Source organism: Perca flavescens, chromosome 17 (genome assembly GCF_004354835.1).
Source record: "Perca flavescens isolate YP-PL-M2 chromosome 17, PFLA_1.0, whole genome shotgun sequence".
Classification (NCBI taxonomy): domain Eukaryota; kingdom Metazoa; phylum Chordata; class Actinopteri; order Perciformes; family Percidae; genus Perca; species Perca flavescens.
The window spans coordinates 32,981,701-33,002,174 of NC_041347.1; the positions used below are offsets into that span (position 1 = coordinate 32,981,701).

Below are 20,474 nucleotides of genomic sequence, written 5' to 3' on the forward strand. Positions count from 1 at the left end.
CCAGGACTTTAACCACAACGTGCACAACACTGTAGATTTACAGCACTTTGTTCAGATGCTAACACACTGCTGTCAACACTGTTAACCACACATTCAAAACAGAATAGATCTCAGTCTGGTGCCTATCAAACACTGCTGATTGGGATTTTTAGCTGAAAGCCTAAGCAGGTGTCTTATTTTAGACTAGTTAGTGAACATATATGGTATTTATACAGAGAAAGATCAGAGAGACTTTTTTTGTATACAAACACCAAATAAGAATGAAACAATTATACACTGTACCGTTAGAGAGAAACAGGTAAAAGATCAAAGATACCAACATGTCCAGGTAAGATGTCTGAGGTTATGTACACAGCTATAAAAAAAGTGAAAAACACTATATCTTTACTATAGTAAAACTGTGTTCTTACTGTTTTTCAGAAAGTAATGGAGGTGAAAGCAATGGAGACATCACATTCATTAGTATTCAGAGATGATGAAGACATCCAATGTGATGAAGAAAACTTGCCACATGATGCTGGAGAGAGGCAGGATTAGTCACACTATTCTCTGGTACTGTTACGTATGTACCTTTAGTTTTTTTCCCCAGTAATTCCATAAATTACTAGAGACAAAATACTTTATTGAAGAAAACTGCTGATTTTCATTCCTTCTTTTTTACCTTATGTAAAAATTGGTGTATTATACAATCTATATTTTTTCCTTAAATAATCTATTGAGTAGTGTCAAGTCACTCAAATTGTTCAAACTGTAAAGATGAAAAAGTTTGTACATTCTGTATTGGTGTTTGATGCTAGTGTTTTTACCCTCAGTGTGTTCTGAGTGACAGTGTGTGTTATCTCAGTGTGTGTGTGTGTGTGTGTGTGTGTTATCTCAGTGAGGATTGTTCGTAGTGTTTGGCTGCACTGAGCCTGTTTTGCAGCTGATGTGAACTGTTTAGCTCAGGTGACTGTAGGTAGTGCAGACTGTAGTTTGAGTTTTGCACACGTGACTCCAGTTGTGCCCACTGTCGTTTAGCAATCGGAAAAAACTGTAATAAAATTCAGTTGAAACAGTAGAAACAAACGTGTCCCAAGAATAGATTTCCCCTTCAACAAGAAGAAAGGATCTCCAGACTCCATAATACAAAGTGGCACAATAACACACACTAACTATCTGATGGAGGCAGTAGCAGAGCAGCAACTCCGTGTTCTGGGAGGTTAAATGACGAGAGAGAGATAACGCCTTCAGTTCCCCGTTGTAACGAGCTGTCTGACAGCAACGTAAAGCACTGAAAATATTCAAAATATAGCGTCTACTTAAACTGGTATAGATGTCTTTAGGTGTCTAAAATGTGTTTAGCTGCTGCCCCGTCCACAGCAGGACATTGCTTAGCTTCTGACTACGGAGAAGTAGCTCATTCAACCACACTTTACAACATCTGAACTGTCCCTTTAAGATCAAACTCATCAGCTACCTGACAAAGCTCCACACCTTACATTACGTCATCTGAGACAAACCAGGAAACAAGTTAGTTCCTGTTGAGTTGTGAGTGAGAAGAGGCACACCGACAGACAGACAGACAGACAGACGGTAAGATTGACCTTTTATTACAAAGTTGCAATACAGTTTTTGCCTATTGCTTACACACGTTTTGAAGAATTTGGCTCATTATGTCAAAACTCTACACACAAGCCAATCAGACATAGCACTAGGAGATTAAAAACTCACATCTATGACAAAATGAAACACTGCAATGAAAACTTAACACTAAACTCTAACATTCTTGCAACAAAATCATACACACAAGCACCATTTGAATTACTCTTTCATATCACCAGCAACACACTGATGGGCTTTATATAAAACACTGCAGTCTTTGTGTTTTTATTTTTATTGTCATTTTCTCAGACTCTTCAGAGTCTTCTGCAAAACTCAAAAGTAGAATTTCTGCAGTATTAATTCATGCAAATTTAGCAACAAAACAAAAGTAAAAAAAAAACAATTACTGGATGAATTGCTATTGGGAGAAAAAAAACAGACTAGTTTTTTGTGTGTGTGTGTGTGTGTGTGTGTGTGTGTGGTGGGGGGCTGGGGGTGGGGGGAACTTGTCAACGTCACAGGAGATGTCTCTTCCACGTCCGACTCCTCTCTCTCTCTTTGTCCTCCTCTTACTCTTACTCTCGTTGCCTCCATGCTTGCAAAGTTCTCCAAATGGTTTACCTGAGGCCTATTTGTAGTGCTAAGGGTCAGACCGATTGGTGTTCTGTTTTCTGGGCAAGTGTTTTCAGGTGTGTATGTAAGTGCCTAGAATTGCCAGATGAGTTTTGCATTTTGAACAGAGTGTTTTTACAGTTGACAAGAGAAGATTTTGTTTTTGAACAAAGTGTCTTATGTAAGAAAATGTGTGTAGTGTTTCGCAATAAGTGTGTTAAAGAATTGCAAACAAAGTACAAAGTTGATAATGTGTTTAAGCTATGGTTACACTGTGTTTAAGGTATGCTACAATAAGTTTAGGTATTGAGGCTTTGGTCTAAGCATTTTTTAGTGTGTAAGCAATGGGCAAAAACTGTAATTGGAATGGGATACTTAGAGCTCCTTTCTGTGCGTCTCTTCTCACTAACAACTCAACAGGAACAAACCAGGTAAACAAGTTAGTTCCTGTTGACAGACGGTAAGATTTACCTTTTATTACAAAGCTGTGACTTAAACTGAAGGAGGACAGTTACAGGAAGGAGCTCTGAAGTACTGAAGAAGTGAAATACTTTAACTGTAATCTGCTGCAGACTGAAAAAAACACTCAAAGTGAAAGTAACTGAGGAAACTTTCTGCAGCAGGGAGGGGCACACGGGAGACGTTTACCTTCTGGGCTTTCTGCCAGAAATCTCTTAAGACAACAAAAAAGCAGACAGTCCTGAAGGCAGACGTGTCCTGTAATCAAGGGAGGTAAACATAACTGACTTCCTGTTTTAACGTCTGCTGTTTCTGCTGTTTTCAGCTGCTCTCAGAGACAAAATGGCTTCCATGTCAGAGGAGGATTTCTGCTGTTCGGTCTGTCATGAAGTCTTTAGAGATCCTGTTGTTCTGTCATGTAGCCACAGCTTCTGTAAAGACTGTCTGCAGAGCTGGTGGACAGAGAAACAGACACAGGACTGTCCAGTTTGTAAGAGAAGATCTTCAAAGTCAGAACCACCTCGTAACCTGGAGTTAAAGAAGCTGTGTGAGAGTTTCTTACAGCAGAGAGATCAGAGAGCTTCAGAGGCTCTCTGCCGTCTGCACTCTGAGAAACTCAAACTCTTCTGTCTGGACCATCAGCAGCCGGTGTGTGTCTTCTGCAGAGATTCAGAAAAACACACCAACCACAGATTCAGACCCATCGAGGAAGCTGCACGACAACACAAGGAGGAACTTCACGAAACTCTGGAGCCCTTGAAGAAGAAGATAAAGGTTTTTGAACAAGTTAAAGTGAAGTTTGATCAAACAGCAGAACACCTGAAGGTCCAGGCCCGACGCACAGAGACGCAGATTAAAGATCAGTTTAAGAAGCTTCACCAGTTTCTAGAAGAGGAAGAGGAGGCCAGGATGGCTGCACTGAGGGAGGAAGAGGAGCAGAAGAGTCAGAGGATGAAGGAGAAGATGGAGGCTCTGAGCAGAGAGATAGCAGCTCTTTCAGACACAGTCAGAGCCACAGAGGAGCAGCTGAGAACTGAAGACGTCTCATTCCTGATCAACTACAAGGCTGCAGTGGAAAGAGTCCAGCAGTTCCCCCTCCTGGATGAACCACAGCTGCTCTCAGGAGCTCTGATAGACGAGGCCAAACACCTGGGACACCTGAGCTTCAACATCTGGAACAAGATGAAGGACATGGTGTCCTACTCTCCTCTGATTCTGGACCCAAACACTGCTGGTCCATTACTCATCCTGTCTGAAGATCTGACCAGTGTGAGACTAGGAGAGAAACAGCAGCTTCCTGATAATCCAGAGAGGCTTGATGATTACATCTCTATCCTGGGCACTGAGGGCTTTAACTCAGGTACTCACAGCTGGGATGTCAAGGTTGGAGACATTACAGACTGGATGCTAGGTGTGTTAGCAGAGTCTGTCCCAAGGAAGGGAGACAATCAGTCTGGATTATGGACAATACGGTTCTCTAGAGGTAAATACTCAGCGTGGTCTCCACCAGCTCTAGACACTGTTCTCCCGTTTAAGAAGCAGCTCCAGAGGATCAGAGTGACTCTGGACTGGAACAGAGGAAAGCTGTCGTTCTCTGATCCTGACACTAACACACACATACACACCTTCACACACACTTTCACTGAGAGGATGTTTCCATACGTTAAAACTGAGGATGAAGTCCCACTGAAGATATCACCACTGAAGGTCTGTGTGAGAAAACAACAGGTCTGACAGTCTTTAGTTTGAAGGGGGTGATAATAATAGTAAACAACACTTAATGTTAAGGGTGCACGTTTCAGAAACTGTCACGATTTGATTCAAAATTTATTTTCGATTCAAAAATGATTCACATACATGTAAATGTAGTTACTTTTCCCAGTGTATCAATAAAAATAAATATATATATATATATATATATATATATATATATATATATATATATATATATATATATATATATATATTATACAGTTGGAAAGCCTGTTTAGTTCCCTTTCAAATGGTGCCCCATTTGTAAGGAACATGCATTTGTGGGATGAGCACCAGTGCTGAGTATATGGATTGCGGCAATGAAAAATTTGCCAAATCTTCTCTGCCAATGCCAAACAGCTTATTCTGCCATTGACTCGTTTGGTGTTTGGTGGATTGGATGATTGAAGTTTGAAGAAACAAGACATATTGGCAATTGAACAATTCATTCATTTCACAACCAGGAACATCAGTAATGTGTGGAAGAACCATACACAGCCCCACCAGCCTGGCACCTCCTCCTCATGCTGGTCACCAGCCTGGTCACACACTAGAATAATGGGATGCCATCCCACTATTCTATATATATATATATATATATATATATATATATATATATATATATATATATATATCTTAGTACATTCGTGGATTTTTTATTTAGTTTATTTAGTATCTTTTATTGTCCATATTTTTCATGGTTTGTTATTTGTTATTTTAACATCCTGTTATGACGTTTGTGTATATTGTGTGTGATGTCTGTAAGCTACTGGGACCTTGAATTTCCCCTTGGGGATCAATAAAGTATATATATATATATATATATATATATATATATATATATATATATATATAAATAATGGGATTGCAGTAGACATAGGATAAACATTTTTTTTAGTTTTTCTGGGTCAGAATATTAAAATTAAAACCGCAAGACACTTTTGTCAGTTTTTTTTTTCCTGCGTTTGTTTTACGCCATTTTTGTTGTTAATTTTAACCATGTTTTTGAAGCTTTCTCCAACATTTCTGTCACTTTTTTTCTCAATGTCTTTGTCTGTTTTTCAGAAGTTCTTTTGTCACTTTTTTTCTTCAAATGCCATAAAATTTAATAAAATACCCAAATTGAATGAAAGTAGTGAACTGATCATTTATTTCACTGTGCATTTCGTTGTCTTTGTACTTGAGATAAGCAGCTCTGTGTTCTGCGAGGTTAAATTACTGTTTTTATCAAAGCAGTGTGGTGGCTTTGAAGAGAGATAACGGCTTCAGTTCCCCGTCGTAACGGGCTGTCTGACAGCAATGTAAAGCACTGAAAATATCTACTTAGGTGTCTAAAATGTGTTTAGCTGCTGCCCCGTCCACAGCAGGACATTGCTTAGCTTCTGACTACGGAGAAGTAGCTCATTCAACCACACTTTACAACATCTGAACTGTCCCTTTAAGATCAAATTTATCAGCTGCCTGACAAAGCTCCACATCTTACATTACGTCATCTGAGACAAACCAGGTAAACAAGTTTGTTCCTGTTGAGTTGTGAGTGAAAAGAGACACACCGACAGACAGACGGTAAGATTTACCTTTTATTACAAAGCTGTGACTTTAACTGAGGGAGGACAGTTACAGGAAGGAGCTCTAAAGTACTGAAGAAGTGAAATACTTTAACTGTAATCTGCTGCAGACTGAAAAATACACTTAGAGACTCAAAGTGAAAGTAACTGAGGCAGCTTTCTGCAGCAGGGAGGGGCACACTGGAGACGTTTACCTTCTGGGCTTTCTGCCAGAAATCTCTTAAGACAACAAATATACCCTTCTGGCAGAAATCCCTGAAGGCAAACCTCTCCCGTGTGCGAGGGAGGGAAACACAACTGACTTCCTGTTTTAACGTCTGCTTTTTCTGATGTTTTCATCTGCTCTCAGAGACAAAATGGCTTCCATGTCAGAGGAGGATTTCTGCTGTTCAGTCTGTCATGAAGTCTTTAGAGATCCTGTTGTTCTGTCATGTAGCCACAGCTTCTGTAAAGACTGTCTGAAGAGCTGGTGGACAGAGAAACCAACACAGGAGTGTCCAGTTTGTAAGAGAAGATCTTCAAGGCCAGAACCACCTCTTAACCTGGAGTTAAAGAAGCTGTGTGAGAGTTTCTTACAGCAGAGAGATCAGAGAGCTTCAGAGGCTCTCTGCCGTCTGCACTCTGAGAAACTCAAACTCTTCTGTCTGGACCATCAGCAGCCAGTGTGTGTCGTCTGTCTACATTCAGAAAAACACTCCAACCACAGAATCAGACCCATCGATGAAGCTGCACGACAACACAAGAAGGAACTCCAGGAAACTCTGGAGAACTTAAAGAAGAAGTTAAAGGTTTTTGAACAAGTTAAAGTGAAGTTTGATCAAACAGCAGAACACTTGAAGGTCCAGGCCCGATGCACAGAGACACAGATTAAGGATCAGTTTAACAAGCTTCATCAGTTTCTAGAAGAGGAAGAGGAGGCCAGGATGGCTGCACTGAGGGAGGAAGAGGAGCAGAAGAGTCAGAGGATGAAGGAGAAGATGGAGGCTCTGAGCAGAGAGATAGCAGCTCTTTCAGACACAGTCAGAGCCACAGAGGAGCAGCTGAGAGCTGAAGACGTCTCATTCCTGATCAACTACAAGGCTGCAGTGGAAAGAGTCCAGCAGCGCCCCCTGCTGGATGATCCACAGCTGCTCTCAGGAGCTCTGATAGACGAGGCCAAACACCTGGGCAACCTGAGCTTCAACATCTGGAACAAGATGAAGGACATGGTCTCCTACACTCCTCTGATTCTGGACCCAAACACTGCTGGTCCATTACTCATCCTGTCTGAAGATCTGACCAGTGTGAGACTTGGAGGAGACAGACAGAAGCTTCCTGATAATCCAGAGAGGTTTGATTATTACTTCTCTGTCCTGGGCTCGGAGGGCTTTAACTCAGGGACTCACAGCTGGGATGTCGAAGTTGGAGACAACAAATCCTGGATACTGGGTGTGTCAGCAGAGTCTGACCAGAGGAAGGGAGTCATAGCTTCTGGATTATGGATAATATGGTTCTCTAAAGGTAAATACTTAGAGTGGTCTCCACCAGCTCCACCCACTTATCTCCCATTTAAGAAGCAGCTCCAGAGGATCAGAGTGACTCTGGACTGGAACAGAGGAAAGCTGTCGTTCTCTGATCCTGATACTGACACACACATACACACCTTCACACACACTTTCACTGAGAGGCTGTTTCCATACATTTACACAGGAGAAGAAATCCCACTGAAGATATCACCACTGAAGGTCTGTGTGACCTTCAGTGGTGTAGTGACCTAGGGGTGGAACAATACACAGAAGTCATGGTTCGGTTCATACCTCGGTTCAGACATCACGGTTCGGTTCAGTACAATGGATACAATTTTTAGTGTGCATGATGTCTCAGGCTGTACCACCCAGTGTCATACAGTCTCTCCCCTGAGCTAGTTGCAACAGCCTGAAGTGTATAAAGTAAGATGTAAACAGTAAGTACCCAACATCATCTCCAGACTCCATCTGGAACTTGTAAACAAAATAAGACAATCAGCTAGTAGTGTGATATGGGAGATAAGCGCTGCTCTCATATGTGAATGCACATAGCAGGGATGTTAAAAGAGCAGCTTCGGTTACACAGAGCAGTTGACGAGTTAAAATAGACTTTATTAATCCCACACTGAGGAAATTCCTTAGTGGAGAAATTCCTTAGAGTTTTGGTGTTAGCTTAACAGCGGAGCTAACAGCAAACAGCGGAGCTAACAGTGGAACTAACAGCTAACGGCGGAGCTAACAGTGGAACTAACAGCAAACAGCGGAGCTAACAGTGGAACTAACAGCTAACGGCGGAGCTAACAGCATAGCTAACAGCGAAGCAAACAGGCCTGGAGGCTATTTGTGGTCGAGGCAAGAAGGGATACAGCTAAGTCCGTGTTTTGTTTGGAAGGGGCTAGTTTGCCTCGTGTGGCCCATGGTGTGGACTCACTGGACCGACTCGACATGTAGGCATTGTTGTATTGTAGGCGGAGCTCAGAGCTTCAGAGCTAAGGGGAGGCTACAGATTAGGTGTCCCTAAAGAAACGCATATCTATAAGTAGTTCTGCATTACATCAATTAATTTGCACGCAAGTTTTATTTATTTTTATACCGTGTATTCTCCGTGTAAATTCATCTACCGAACCGAGACGCCCGTACCGTTTTGGTTCAATACGAATACATGTACCGTTCCACCCCTATCAGAGACTAAGATCAAACCTAATGTCACACCGAGAAGAGACTTTAACACAGAAAACCTGCAGGACATGTTTATACAGCACATGAGAAGGGTCTGAGATCACAGCCAGCTCAGAACGGTGATTTAAGCCTAGAAGAAACTCCAACAGGAACTGGATTTTACTTAGAGACACTTATTGGAAATATTAGGCTTAAAAAAACAATTACAGAGAGATTAAAACTGCCAAATATCTTTTCTTTTTTCATACTTTTCTATCAGCATCAGTGAATAAACAAACTGCTGTTATTTGGCCTTCAAAATAATTGACTTTCAACTACTTTAAACCTTGGTGTAGGGCTGGAAGCGATATAGTTTCAGTTAAGTTTTATTTTTTCTTGAAGGTTTACATTTTTTATTGCGTTTCAGTTTACCAAAAATATTTTTCACTTATTTTTGTATTAGTTTACTTTAATAACACTGATAGTCACACAACTATTTTAATAAATGATTGACAATTTCCCTTTTAAAGTAATAATGCTGTGGTGATTTCCTGCTTTTCTCTGTTTTATATTATTATAAACTGAATATTTTGTGTGTTTTAGACTGTTGGTCAAACATAACAAGACAGTTAAAGACGTCAGTGTGGGCTCTGTGACATGTGATGGATACTTCTTGACATTTTCTACATTAAACAGTAACTTGATTTTCTCTCTTGCTAAGCTAATGTGCATTTTAGGATTTAGTTTTTTTTCTGTTTAAAAGTGTCCAACCGAATAGAAACAAAGACATGAATAAATAATGTGTCAGGGGTGTAATGTGCTCAGAAACCTTCCAATGTATCCTGTAAAAGTCTCAAAGCTAAAAGTCTCAATAAACCGGTCAGTCCTCCAGAGTTCAGTTTTTTGCAATTTTCTTGCAATATTTAGAACAAAAATGCACAATACACTTGTGATTAATCACAAGTTAACTACAGAAGAAGATTCGATTAATCACTAATAAATATTTGAATTGATTGACAGCCCTAATTCAGTGTGCCACATTTTTGTGCCGCTACTAGTCACGGAGTGTTGCCAACACATGCACACAAAATATATCAAAGCGTGTGTAATAATCGGGAATGGTGTGCTATGACTTTTGTAAGAGATTTGCCACACGGTTTTCACAAAATTGGCAAAAAACAAAATCCTGTAGATTTTAATGGGAAATCTTCGGGAAATCGCTTAACATAAAGTAGCTCAAAACAACCCCTCTTTGGGGCCATACTGTATCGCCATACTTTAATGTAGAAAAATAATTAAAAGTTTAAACCGAAGACAAGACATTGGCCTTTATTGGGCTGAATGGGTGTTCTGATATCACAGTTTAATCACAGTTTATGTATCGTCCAGTTTTCAGACCGTTTCAGATTTTCCAATGTGTGTGTATGGGGACAGAATGTTGAGAGCCAGAGAGGAGGACAGAGGGGGGAGCTGCAGTACGATTCTCTGAAAATTTTCCAAACAAATTGCTCTCTCTTCCCTACAGTTTTCACTCTTCATACATCATGGTTGGTCAAAATGTAGGGACATTTGTGCTGGTCACAGACATTTAACTATGGAATCCACCAGACTTAAACTTTTGGCTCTGTACATACCAGCTGTCGATAGAAACAATGAAAAAAAAATATCTGGAATGATGCAGACGGTTCCCTGTTTGTTACCTGCTCTGTGTCGCATATATTTGACACAACAAAAATAAAAACCACATCAATGTGTACGCCAGAGCTTTATCTTTCTTGTGATTATAATATTTTTGCCGTTTGAACCCACTGTTTTTGAATTACAGAACAAACTTAAGGAGGTATAATTATCATTAAATGGACATGTTTGACCCATTCAAGATACTGTCTTCCCCCTCATTTCACTACTCCCTCACTGTGGAAATCACCAAATCAACAAGTTCTGACACACACACACACACACACACACACACACACACACACACACACACACACACACACACACACACACACACACACACACACACACACACACACACACACACACACACACACACACTCTATCATGGAGACACTTTACTGTAGGCCGTGTTGTCCTCTCTTTTCAGGACATGTCAAACAGCAGATTTACGGTTAGCCAGTGTTATTCAGATATGCACCAACTAGTAGGCAGACTGTCAAAATTTCATGCGGAATTTTCTAGTTCAGTGTGCCGATGTGCTTCAATAGCCAACACATGCACACAAAACACATCAAAACGTGTGTAGTAATCGGGAATGGTGTGCTTTGACTTTTCTAAGAGATTTGCCGCACGGTTTTCACAAAAATTGCGCAAAATTTCCCATATACTTTAATGGGAAATCTTCCGGAAATCGCTTAAAATAGCTCCAAACAACCCCTCTTTGGGGGCACCGTAGTAGGCACACTGTCAAAATTTGTAGTTATCGTTATTACGGTTTGTATAATCATGCTGGGATTTGATACTGTGTTGTCTGTAAGCGTTACATGTTGTACTTCTGAGACTTTGGTTTAATGTGCGGCTGCTGTCTCTTGTAACAGAGATTTTAAAGAGAGGAGAGGTGGAGGAGTGTTTCCTCTCTCTGTGTCACTGCTCTATTCAGAGAGACCAGGCTGCAAACCAACACCTGCTCCAGTTTTAGGACTCCGGCTCTGCTTTCTGCCTCCCTGACAAATCCTGGCAGCCATCAAACAGCCGGGGCCTGCAGGTCTCACTCTGCAGGTTTCACTCTGCAGGTCTGATGGTACGTCTGCAGGTCTGCAGGTCTACAGGTCTCACTCTTCAGGTCTGACAGCACGTCTGCAGGTCTACAGGTCTGACAGCACGTCTGCAGGTCTGACAGCACGTCTGCAGGTCTGACAGCACGTCTGCAGGTCTACAGGTCTGACAGCACGTCTGCAGGTCTGCAGGTCTGACAGCACGCCTGCAGGTCTCACTCTGCAGGTCTGACAGCACGCCTGCAGGTCTCACTCTGCAGGTCTGACAGCACGCCTGCAGGTCTCACTCTGCAGGTCTGACAGCACGCCTGCAGGTCTCACTCTGCAGGTCTGACAGCACGTCTACAGGTCTGCAGGTCTGACAGCACGTCTGCAGGTCTGCAGGTCTGACAGCACGTCTGCAGGTCTGCAGGTCTACAGGTCTACAGATCTGCAGGTCTGCAGGTCTGCAGGTCTACAGGTCTGCAGGTCTACAGGTCTACAGGTCTGCAGGTCTACAGGTCTGAAGGTATACAGGTCTACAGGTCTGCAGGTCTACAGGTCTACAGGTCTACAGGTCTACAGATCTGCAGGTCTACAGGTCTAAAGGTCTACAGGTCTACAGGTCTACAGATCTGCAGGTCTACAGGTCTGCAGGTCTACAGGTCTGCAGGTCTACAGGTCTAAAGGTCTACAGATCTGCAGGTCTACAGGTCTACAGGTCTACAGGTCTGCAGGTCTACAGGTCTACAGGTCTACAGGTCTACAGGTCTGCAGGTCTGCGGGTCTACAGGTCTGCAGGTCTACAGGTCTGCAGGTCTACAGGTCTGCAGGTCTACAGGTCTACAGGTCTGCAGGTCTACAGGTCTACAGGTCTACAGGTCTACAGGTCTGCAGGTCTACAGGTCTACAGGTCTGCAGGTCTGCAGGTCTACAGGTCTACAGGTCTGCAGGTCTACAGGTCTACAGGTCTGCAGGTCTGCAGGTCTGCAGGTCTACAGGTCTACAGGTCTGCAGGTCTGCAGGTCTACAGGTCTCGCTCTTCAGGTCTGACGACAAGGAAAAGCCAGAAAAAAATGCAGCTGCGTGCCTGCAGCATGAGTTGACACAGATTCCACTTTTGGAGAAACGCAACCCTGCGTGACGCTGCGTCAGTGACTTGTTTATTGCTAAGGCCATGGTCAAAATTAAAGATTTAATAATAACTACAACAAGAACAATAACTTATTTCACCAGTAAATTGCTGTTGAACCCCAGATGGGAAAAGGGTATTTTACAATTACTGTGAATGCACCACGAGGCTACCTGTTTTAAGTGAATCTGTGTAGTTTAATTCCGACCATATAAACATACTGTATATCTATGAATTGTAGAAGTCCTCCACAGTGAAATACAGTCACACTTTACACTGTTTAACGTTAGCTGTTAGCATTTTAACCGTGATTAATCCAGCTGCTAGCTAAAGCTAGGCTAACGTTACATGCTGTCAGGTGTAGTGTATAGTCGAGCACCGAAATGAGGCACCGAAACTTTCGTTCTTATTCGATCTCGTTACTACCGTTTACGTCGGCACCGGTTCCCTATTGGCACCGAGTTTCGGTACCCAACCCTAGTTTTAACGAGGTAAAAGTCGGAATCACGCCCCCCGACCTCGGATTTACGAGCTCAGAACTCGTACAACTTCGCAGTAGCCCGAGTTCAAAATCCAACTTGGCTACCCCCCTGTATCAACAGTTGTGAAAGCTGCAGTAACATGAAGTTATCAACACTTCTGTCTGTATTTGTGTCACTAAATCAGTCGTTCACACAGGCATGTCCAACTTCTATCTGTGGACCTGTTGTTACGCTGTTTGCATGCACAAAAAACGGCGTAATGCGTTGTTATCAACTGGTATTGCTAACAATCGCTAACCGGGCTGAAAACAATGAAAACTTTCAAATAGAACGCATTCAACTCGGGTATGACATCATTCACAGTTCCGAGGTAAATAGAACGCGACATAAGTTTCTACTCATTACTAGGGTTGTGAGCTGAACAAATAATGTCTGTACTACCGAGGACGGATTCACTTTAATCAAACGGTGCCAAATTTTGGTACCCGAGAGCGCATAATTGCGAGAGCATTTCTGACGAAGGTGGAGTGCCGACTTCCGACACAAACACGCGCACGCGCACACACACACACACACACACACACACACACACACACACACACACACACACACATGCAAAATGATGTTGACTTAGTTAAAGTCACAGTGAGTCACAGCAATGCCTGTAAAGCGGTTGCAAGTGTGTTTACATTTTTCAAAACTCCACGCAGACAGCGTATATAACGGCGAGGTGAAGGCTGTCACGCTACGGGTTAACGTTAGACTTCCTCTGTTACAGGCAGGCACCACCGTTTCCACTATGCCCTATTGCCTGACTGACAGGCTGAGGTTGTCAGTCAGTCCCCCCCCCCCCTCCCCTCCGGTCTGACAGCAATCCCCACACTACCACCTTAACTAACACATTTTCTGCTGGAAAACCTGCGGCTTCACGTGCAGTTTTTAGGTTTAAATTAAAGGATTATACTACTGTTTTCCCAGAGCATACAACATGTTTTCATGCTCTTCTTTACTCCTCTGCAACCATTGGTTTCCATTCATTCAGTAAAACATCCTCACTGTAAACTGCACTTCTACTCTTACATGTTAACGGTTTAAAGTTAGACTAAAAAATGTGGATTTATTTGACTTTGATTTCATTTAAACTCTACAATACACTAACACAAAACAAAACGTTTCTGAAAGCTGTCTGTCTGCAACAGAGTCCTTAAAATCTTTATTTTCCTGAAAAAAAAGTGAACACATCTTCCAGTGTGCTAAAATTAAAACATGAACCCACTTGTTTCAGGTATTTTCTAAAATCAAGTTTCATTTTCCTGGATTCCAGTACAGCAAATAGGATTTTAATTGTTTTTATAAGATTTTTAATTACACACACATACACACTAGGGCTGTGCAATTTATCGAAATTTAATCGTGATTATGATTTCGGCTCCCAATGATCACAAAAACAGAATAATCGAGAAAAACAATTATTTAGCTCATTACGTTTGGAAAGTAAACTCTTATTTTCTCTTTTGTGTTCTGAATGAAAAAAATAAAGTTTCAATAGGAAAAGTTTTAAGGCAAATTTCACAGTTGTGTGTGTTTTTACTGTTGATTTATTTAAGTTTTTCAAGTTTAAATTCAATAATGGAAACATCTTTCCAGAACTCAACGACTAATCGTGTTAAATTATCGTGATTTCAATAATGACCGAAATAATCGTGATTATATTTTTTTCCCCATAATCGAGCAGCCCTAATACACACACACACACACACACACACACACACACACACACACACACATAGAGAAAGTCTGAACTCAGGAGTAGCAGAGGTTGTTGCAACCACGATTAAAAAAAAATGTGTTTCCTACCCTGGAGATGGTCAGCGGCATGTTGAAGTCCTTGCCCCCCTGCAGCCTGAAGCCCCAGGGGCCGGGGCCGGGCAGCGACACGGTGTAGGTGCTCATTCTTCCAGACAGCAGCAGGTTAAAGCCAAACTGGATTTAAAACCCCACACAGCTTCTTGGGAGGGATGGGAGGGTGGGCCAGGCGGGCGGGCAGCGAGGAGCCTCTGAAAGGACACAGAGGAAGAGATATTAAAAGAGGGTGTGAAATTATGAAAGAAAATAAACCTGAAAGTAGAAAAATAAAAGAAAACGGAGACACGAACCGGAACTGTGAGAGAGAGAGAAAGAGAGAGAGAGAGAGAAAGAAAGCTGAGAGAGGAGACAGAAGAGGACTTGCCTGCTCAGAGGAGCTGAAGTGAGAGCCTAAGAATAGCCAGAGATAGCGTACTGTTGCATTGTGGGGGGTAGATGGGTGAGGTGGGGTGAGGCAGGGGTGCAGGGGGTAGAAGGGAGGGGGGGACTTATATGGTGTGAAAGAGGACACCCGGTATGCCAGGCTCGCTGTGTTTCACCGGGGCTAATATAGACCGAGCAGATTCTTCTAGACTCCCTCACCCCAACACCCCCACCCCTCCCTCTCCCCCTCCCCCCTTACCTCCGTCACGCCCAGGGTCTCCCTCGGACCCAATCAGGGGCGATGCCAGGAAAATGTCTCGTTATCTCGGTGGCGATAAAGACGAAACCGAAAGGCCACGAGTTAAGTGTCTCCGATAGCTGAAAGGTCAGCAGGAGATTGGTTGTAAGAGAGAGGTCGCAGGTTCAAATCCCATTACGTACATACAGTATATCATTCACGATTAATAACACCATGTTGTTATATAAGAGGGGATAGTGTTAATTAGTTTTTTTCATACGTGAAATGTCAATAATTAGCTTGGTTTGGTCATCAATCAGACTACTACTGGGATTAAAGGTCACTATTTCAACCATTTACTTTTACTAATGAAAGGATGGATGGATGCATGGATGGATGGATGGATGAATGAATGAATGAATGAATTAACTGTGGGTTTGAGTGTGAACATGAAGATTTGTAGGAACTAGCTGCAGAAGTGATGACAGCAGTCAAACTAGAAGCAGCTGTATGTCGGACTAATGGTCTTTTATTTTGGCAGGTGGTGCTAACAACAGGTGACAATTCCCTGACATAAACACACACACACACACACACACACACACACACACACACACACACACACACAGACAGAAAAACACACACACACACAAACACACAGAAAAACACACAGAAAAACACACACACACACACAGACACACAAACACACAGAAAAACACACACACACACACACACACACACACACACACACACACACACACACACACACACACACAGACACAGACAGAAAACACACACACACACACAAACACACAGAAAACACACACACACACACACACACACACACACACAGAAAAACACACACACACACACAAACACACAGAAAACACACACACACACACACACACACACACACGCACAGAAAAACACACACACAAAACACACACACACACACACACAGAAAACACACACACACACACACACACACACACACACACACAGAAAAAAACAGAAACACACACACACACACACACACACACACACAAAAAACACACACACACACACACAAAAAAACACACACACACACACAGAAAAACACACACACACAGAAACACACACACACACACACACACACAGAAAACACACACACACACACACAAAAAAAACACACACACACACACACACACACAGACAAAAACACACACACACACACACACAAAAAACACACACACACAGAAACACACACACAAACACACACACACACACACAGAAAAACACACACAGAAAAACACACACACACACACACACACACACACACACACACAAAACAAAGCAGCTCAACCACTGAAATTTTTTTTTTATGTCTTTAACTAAATGTTTCTTCACAGACAAATGTCTATTTTGTTATGTACTAATAAAATAAGCTTTTCTCTCATTCATCAACTCCATGAAACTACTTCCAAACTTAATTTGTTGTCTTCTTTTGTTAGTGTTTACTTCTATTTACTGGGTTTGACTCTTCCAAACTTTACAACAACAATGACTACGTTTAAATGCGCATAATATTCAGGTTTTTGCCCTTATTCCAAAAAAGACAACATTCCTACAAAGCGGTTTACATGGCTACTAAAAAGGAATATTCCTCTAATATTCCCGTTAACATGCAGCCGTGCATATAAACAGGATATTTTTCTCGTTTTCCAGCGGTGGTGGATTTGTTGGAGCATGTGAACACAGCCTCCCTTTTCATTCCTCCAACCAGCTTCTTGAAAAAAGGTCCAAAAACCTGTTGATGAGTCTTTCACCAAATTACACCAGACTCCATGTAAATAATCAGGACTTTTAGCGTGTATAGAGCCAGCATATCTCCACATGTAAATGGGTGAATTAAGGGTTTATTTCAACCAAACCAGAGTGGTGATTGTTGGAACAGTGGAAAGATGAACCAAGACGGCTTTTGGTAGTTTTATTTAGTTTCTGTCCACTCTGAATGAAGTGTGTTTTACGATGATAAAAGTCCTGATTATTTACATGGAGTCTGGTGGAGTTTGGTGATGGTGATTTTTGGGCTGCTTCATGTTAAACTAAAAGGATCTTAATCTTTAACTAAAAGGTCTATCTCTGTAGGGATCCTTTCATAATGTTGTCAGACACTTAGAATAATAATCTGAGTCTGTCAGCGGCAACAACAGAACTTTTAGTGGACTCTAAATGACGCTGAACATTTGCCCGTTAACGTTACATTGCAGCTTGTTTCTTGCTAAATACTGGACCGATTTAAAAGCTTGTTGTTCCCAGCATTCACTTAAGACACAAAAACATGTGAAATAGGGTCCAGGTTGAAAAGAAAATGGTGTTGAGCTCCTCTGCAGAGATCCCAGAGCAGCCTGATCTGCTCAGCCGGTTATATCACCGGCTAAGTTTAGACGCCTTTGTCACAGCGAGGAATCTGATGGAGAGAGCTTTCCCAGGGTGCAATGGGCCAATGCACTTCTCAAACATGATTCAAGGTTTAAATAAGTAAGATTTCCCTATGTTTATGTCCAGTGTTACTCACCACATCACTAATTAATTAATGTGTTTTAATATGTGCTTAAATTTACTTAGCTATAGCTCTGCTTTGACTTTGTTGGTGCTTAAGTACAGTTCTTAAAGGGACAGTTCAGATGTTATAAAGTGTGGTTGTATGAGCTAATTCTCCATAGTCGATGTGTTAGCTACAGCGCACACACACACACACACACACACACACACACACACACACACACACACACACACACACACACAAGAACACACAAGAACACACACACACACACACACACACACACACTACAAAGCAGCTCAACCAATGAAATTATTTTAAATGTTTTTAACTAAATGTTTCTTCACAGACAAATGTCTATTTTGTATATTTTTTGCTAGCGAGCTACACGCTGAAAATGTCAAGTTATGAAGAAGATGTGGGCGGTTCAACGAGTTAGGTCTGCTCGGTTCTTTCAGGGAATGATTGTAAAGATTTAATAAGAATATGTTGAGGGCGTTTCCTCTCTAACTGGGAGGTTTTGGGACCGATTGGTGGAGATTGCGGTCGACGAAATACCCACAGAGATACAGTGGTAAGAGCCAATGAGGTTTAACCATGTATTATAGTATAATTTAATCATGTTCATAGGCGTATTTTACAGAAGCAATGGGGGTGTTACAACCCCCCCCTCCCAATAATCAAAACTGGCCAGTGCAAGTATTGTTTTCAGTTCACGACATTTCGGAGATACAAGTTTAGAAAACCAACTGAGCCGACTGGATGGCATGATGTGAGTCACTGCTCATAGAGAGGCAAGAGAAATTCACAGCTACATGAGGAGGGTGTTAAATCCTGTGTGTGTGTGTGTGTGTGTGTGTGTGTCTCTCTCAGCATTAACACATAACTGACCCTCGAAGAACAGTTTATCATTTTTTTTTTTAAACAGCTTCTTAATTGAGCCGTCCTGTAAAAGGTCAGTTCAGTCCAACACTCCTGTTTGTGTGTGTGTGTGTGTGTGTGTGTGTGTGTGTGTGTGTGTGTGTGTGTGAATGTGTGTGTGTATGTATGTGTGTTAAAGAGTAAGATCCTTTTAGTTTAACATGAAACAGCCCCGAAATCACCATCACCAAACTCCACCAGACTCCATGTAAATAATCAGGACTTTTATCATCGTAAAACACACTTCATTCAGAGTGGACAGAAACTAAATAAAACTACCAAAAGCCGTCTTGGTTCATCTATCCACTGTTCCAACAATCACCACTCTGGTTTGGTTGAAATAAACCCTTAATTCACCCATTTACATGTGGAGATATGCTGGCTCTATACACACTAAAAGTCCTGATTATTTACATGAAGTCTGGTGGAGATATGCTGGCTCTATACACGCTAAAAGTCCTGATTATTTACATGGAGTCTGGTGGAGATATGCTGGCTCTATACACGCTAAAAGTCCTGATTATTTACATGGAGTCTGGTGGAGATATGCTGGCTCTATACACGCTAAAAGTCCTGATTATTTACATGGAGTCTGGTGGAGATATGCTGGCTCTATACACGCTAAAAGTCCTGATTATTTACATGGAGTCTGGTGGAGATATGCTGGCTCTATACACGCTAAAAGTCCTGATTATTTACATGGAGTCTGGTGGAGATATGCTGGCTCTATACACGCTAAAAGTCCTGATTATTTACATGGAGTCTGGTGGTACTGGACCAATGTCAAAGACTGTTGTTCCCATCTGTCACTTTTAGACACAATAACACGGGAAAAAGTTACCCTTTAACACTGCTATGCAAATAAACATTATTGATCAGAATCTGACATCAGTATAAAATACATATATACACACACACACACACACACACACACACACACATATATATATATTGTTTGTTTTGTAATGAATGCCCAATGCTCGTCCTGTACACAAAGTGACATCTGATTCCTGACTGCTCACCTTGTATCTCAGGTGCTGTGCAGACGGACACCGCCCACCTGCTCTTTGCTCCGCCCAGCAGGGCCGCTACGTGCACGGAACCCAGTGTACACCCTGAAAGAAAAAACATACCGAATATGAGACACTTTCAAAAAAAAAATTACCTATGAGCTTATGCATGCCTTGAGCCCACAAACAGTTTCTGCATGCCCGGGGGAAAGTTGCCAGTGTGACCCCGGCGGAGGGATCTGTGAGCCGGGCCGTGCCGTGCAACTTGTTGCCTAGTGATGATGAAGAAGGGATTAGAGAGCAGAAGCACGCGGACACAGACAGGTGGCAAACAGTTTGAAAGGTGAATACCTGCCGCCGCTGTTCCCTTGTAGCTCCGTGAACCGTAGCCTACACACACCGACCGGTCCGGGACAGCCTGCGGTGATCCGGGGAATCCGCCTCCGGTGCCCCGGCCCGGGCAGAGAGCAGGAGGGAGGCCCGGGAGGGGAGGGGAGGGGGGAGGTAAATGTTGGCGAATTTGCGGTTCCTAGGATGGCAAAGGAACGTCCCGCCCTACTCTGCCTCTGAT

The 20,474-nt window shown here is 42.3% G+C and overlaps 2 protein-coding genes across 6 annotated transcripts in view; one reads left to right on the forward strand and one right to left on the reverse strand.

The window, feature by feature from the left end:
- LOC114571761 (LIM domain-binding protein 3) overlaps nucleotides 1-20,404 on the reverse strand; it is an 82,698-nt gene extending 62,294 nt beyond the window's left edge. For 2 of the 5 annotated variants that reach the window (XM_028602937.1, XM_028602933.1), the window contains exons 1-4: nucleotides 20,255-20,403; nucleotides 19,916-20,008; nucleotides 15,452-15,570; nucleotides 14,821-15,020 (exon numbers count right to left, since the gene is read on the reverse strand). In XM_028602937.1, the coding sequence (XP_028458738.1) occupies nucleotides 14,821-14,916 (96 nt within the window). In that variant the 5' untranslated portion in view covers nucleotides 14,917-15,020; nucleotides 15,452-15,570; nucleotides 19,916-20,008; nucleotides 20,255-20,403. Of the gene's footprint in view, nucleotides 1-14,820; nucleotides 15,021-15,119; nucleotides 15,164-15,451; nucleotides 15,571-19,915; nucleotides 20,009-20,254 lie in introns of those variants that run through there. The other 3 variants (XM_028602936.1, XM_028602934.1, XM_028602935.1) reach the window with 3 other exon arrangements.
- On the forward strand, nucleotides 1,521-8,472 carry LOC114572467 (uncharacterized). Its single transcript, XM_028604122.1, has 4 exons — nucleotides 1,521-1,572; nucleotides 2,978-4,363; nucleotides 5,943-5,970; nucleotides 6,322-8,472. Exons 2-4 carry the CDS (start codon nucleotides 2,995-2,997, stop codon nucleotides 7,727-7,729), a joined length of 2,805 nt encoding a protein of 934 aa, XP_028459923.1. The 5' UTR covers nucleotides 1,521-1,572; nucleotides 2,978-2,994; the 3' UTR covers nucleotides 7,730-8,472.
- Nucleotides 20,405-20,474: the final 70 nt, after the last annotated feature.

What these genes read in the sequence shown, in the direction of transcription:
- LOC114572467 (XM_028604122.1), top strand. Translation starts at nt 2,995, where the DNA reads ATGGCTTCCATGTCAGAGGAGGATTTCTGCTGTTCGGTCTGTCATGAA. An exon ending in GATATCACCACTGAAGGTCT is followed by an intron (nt 4,364 to 5,942) that starts GTGTGAGAAAAC and finishes TTGAGTTGTGAG; the next exon opens with TGAAAAGAGACACACCGACA. An exon ending in GACACACCGACAGACAGACG is followed by an intron (nt 5,971 to 6,321) that starts GTAAGATTTACC and finishes ATCTGCTCTCAG; the next exon opens with AGACAAAATGGCTTCCATGT.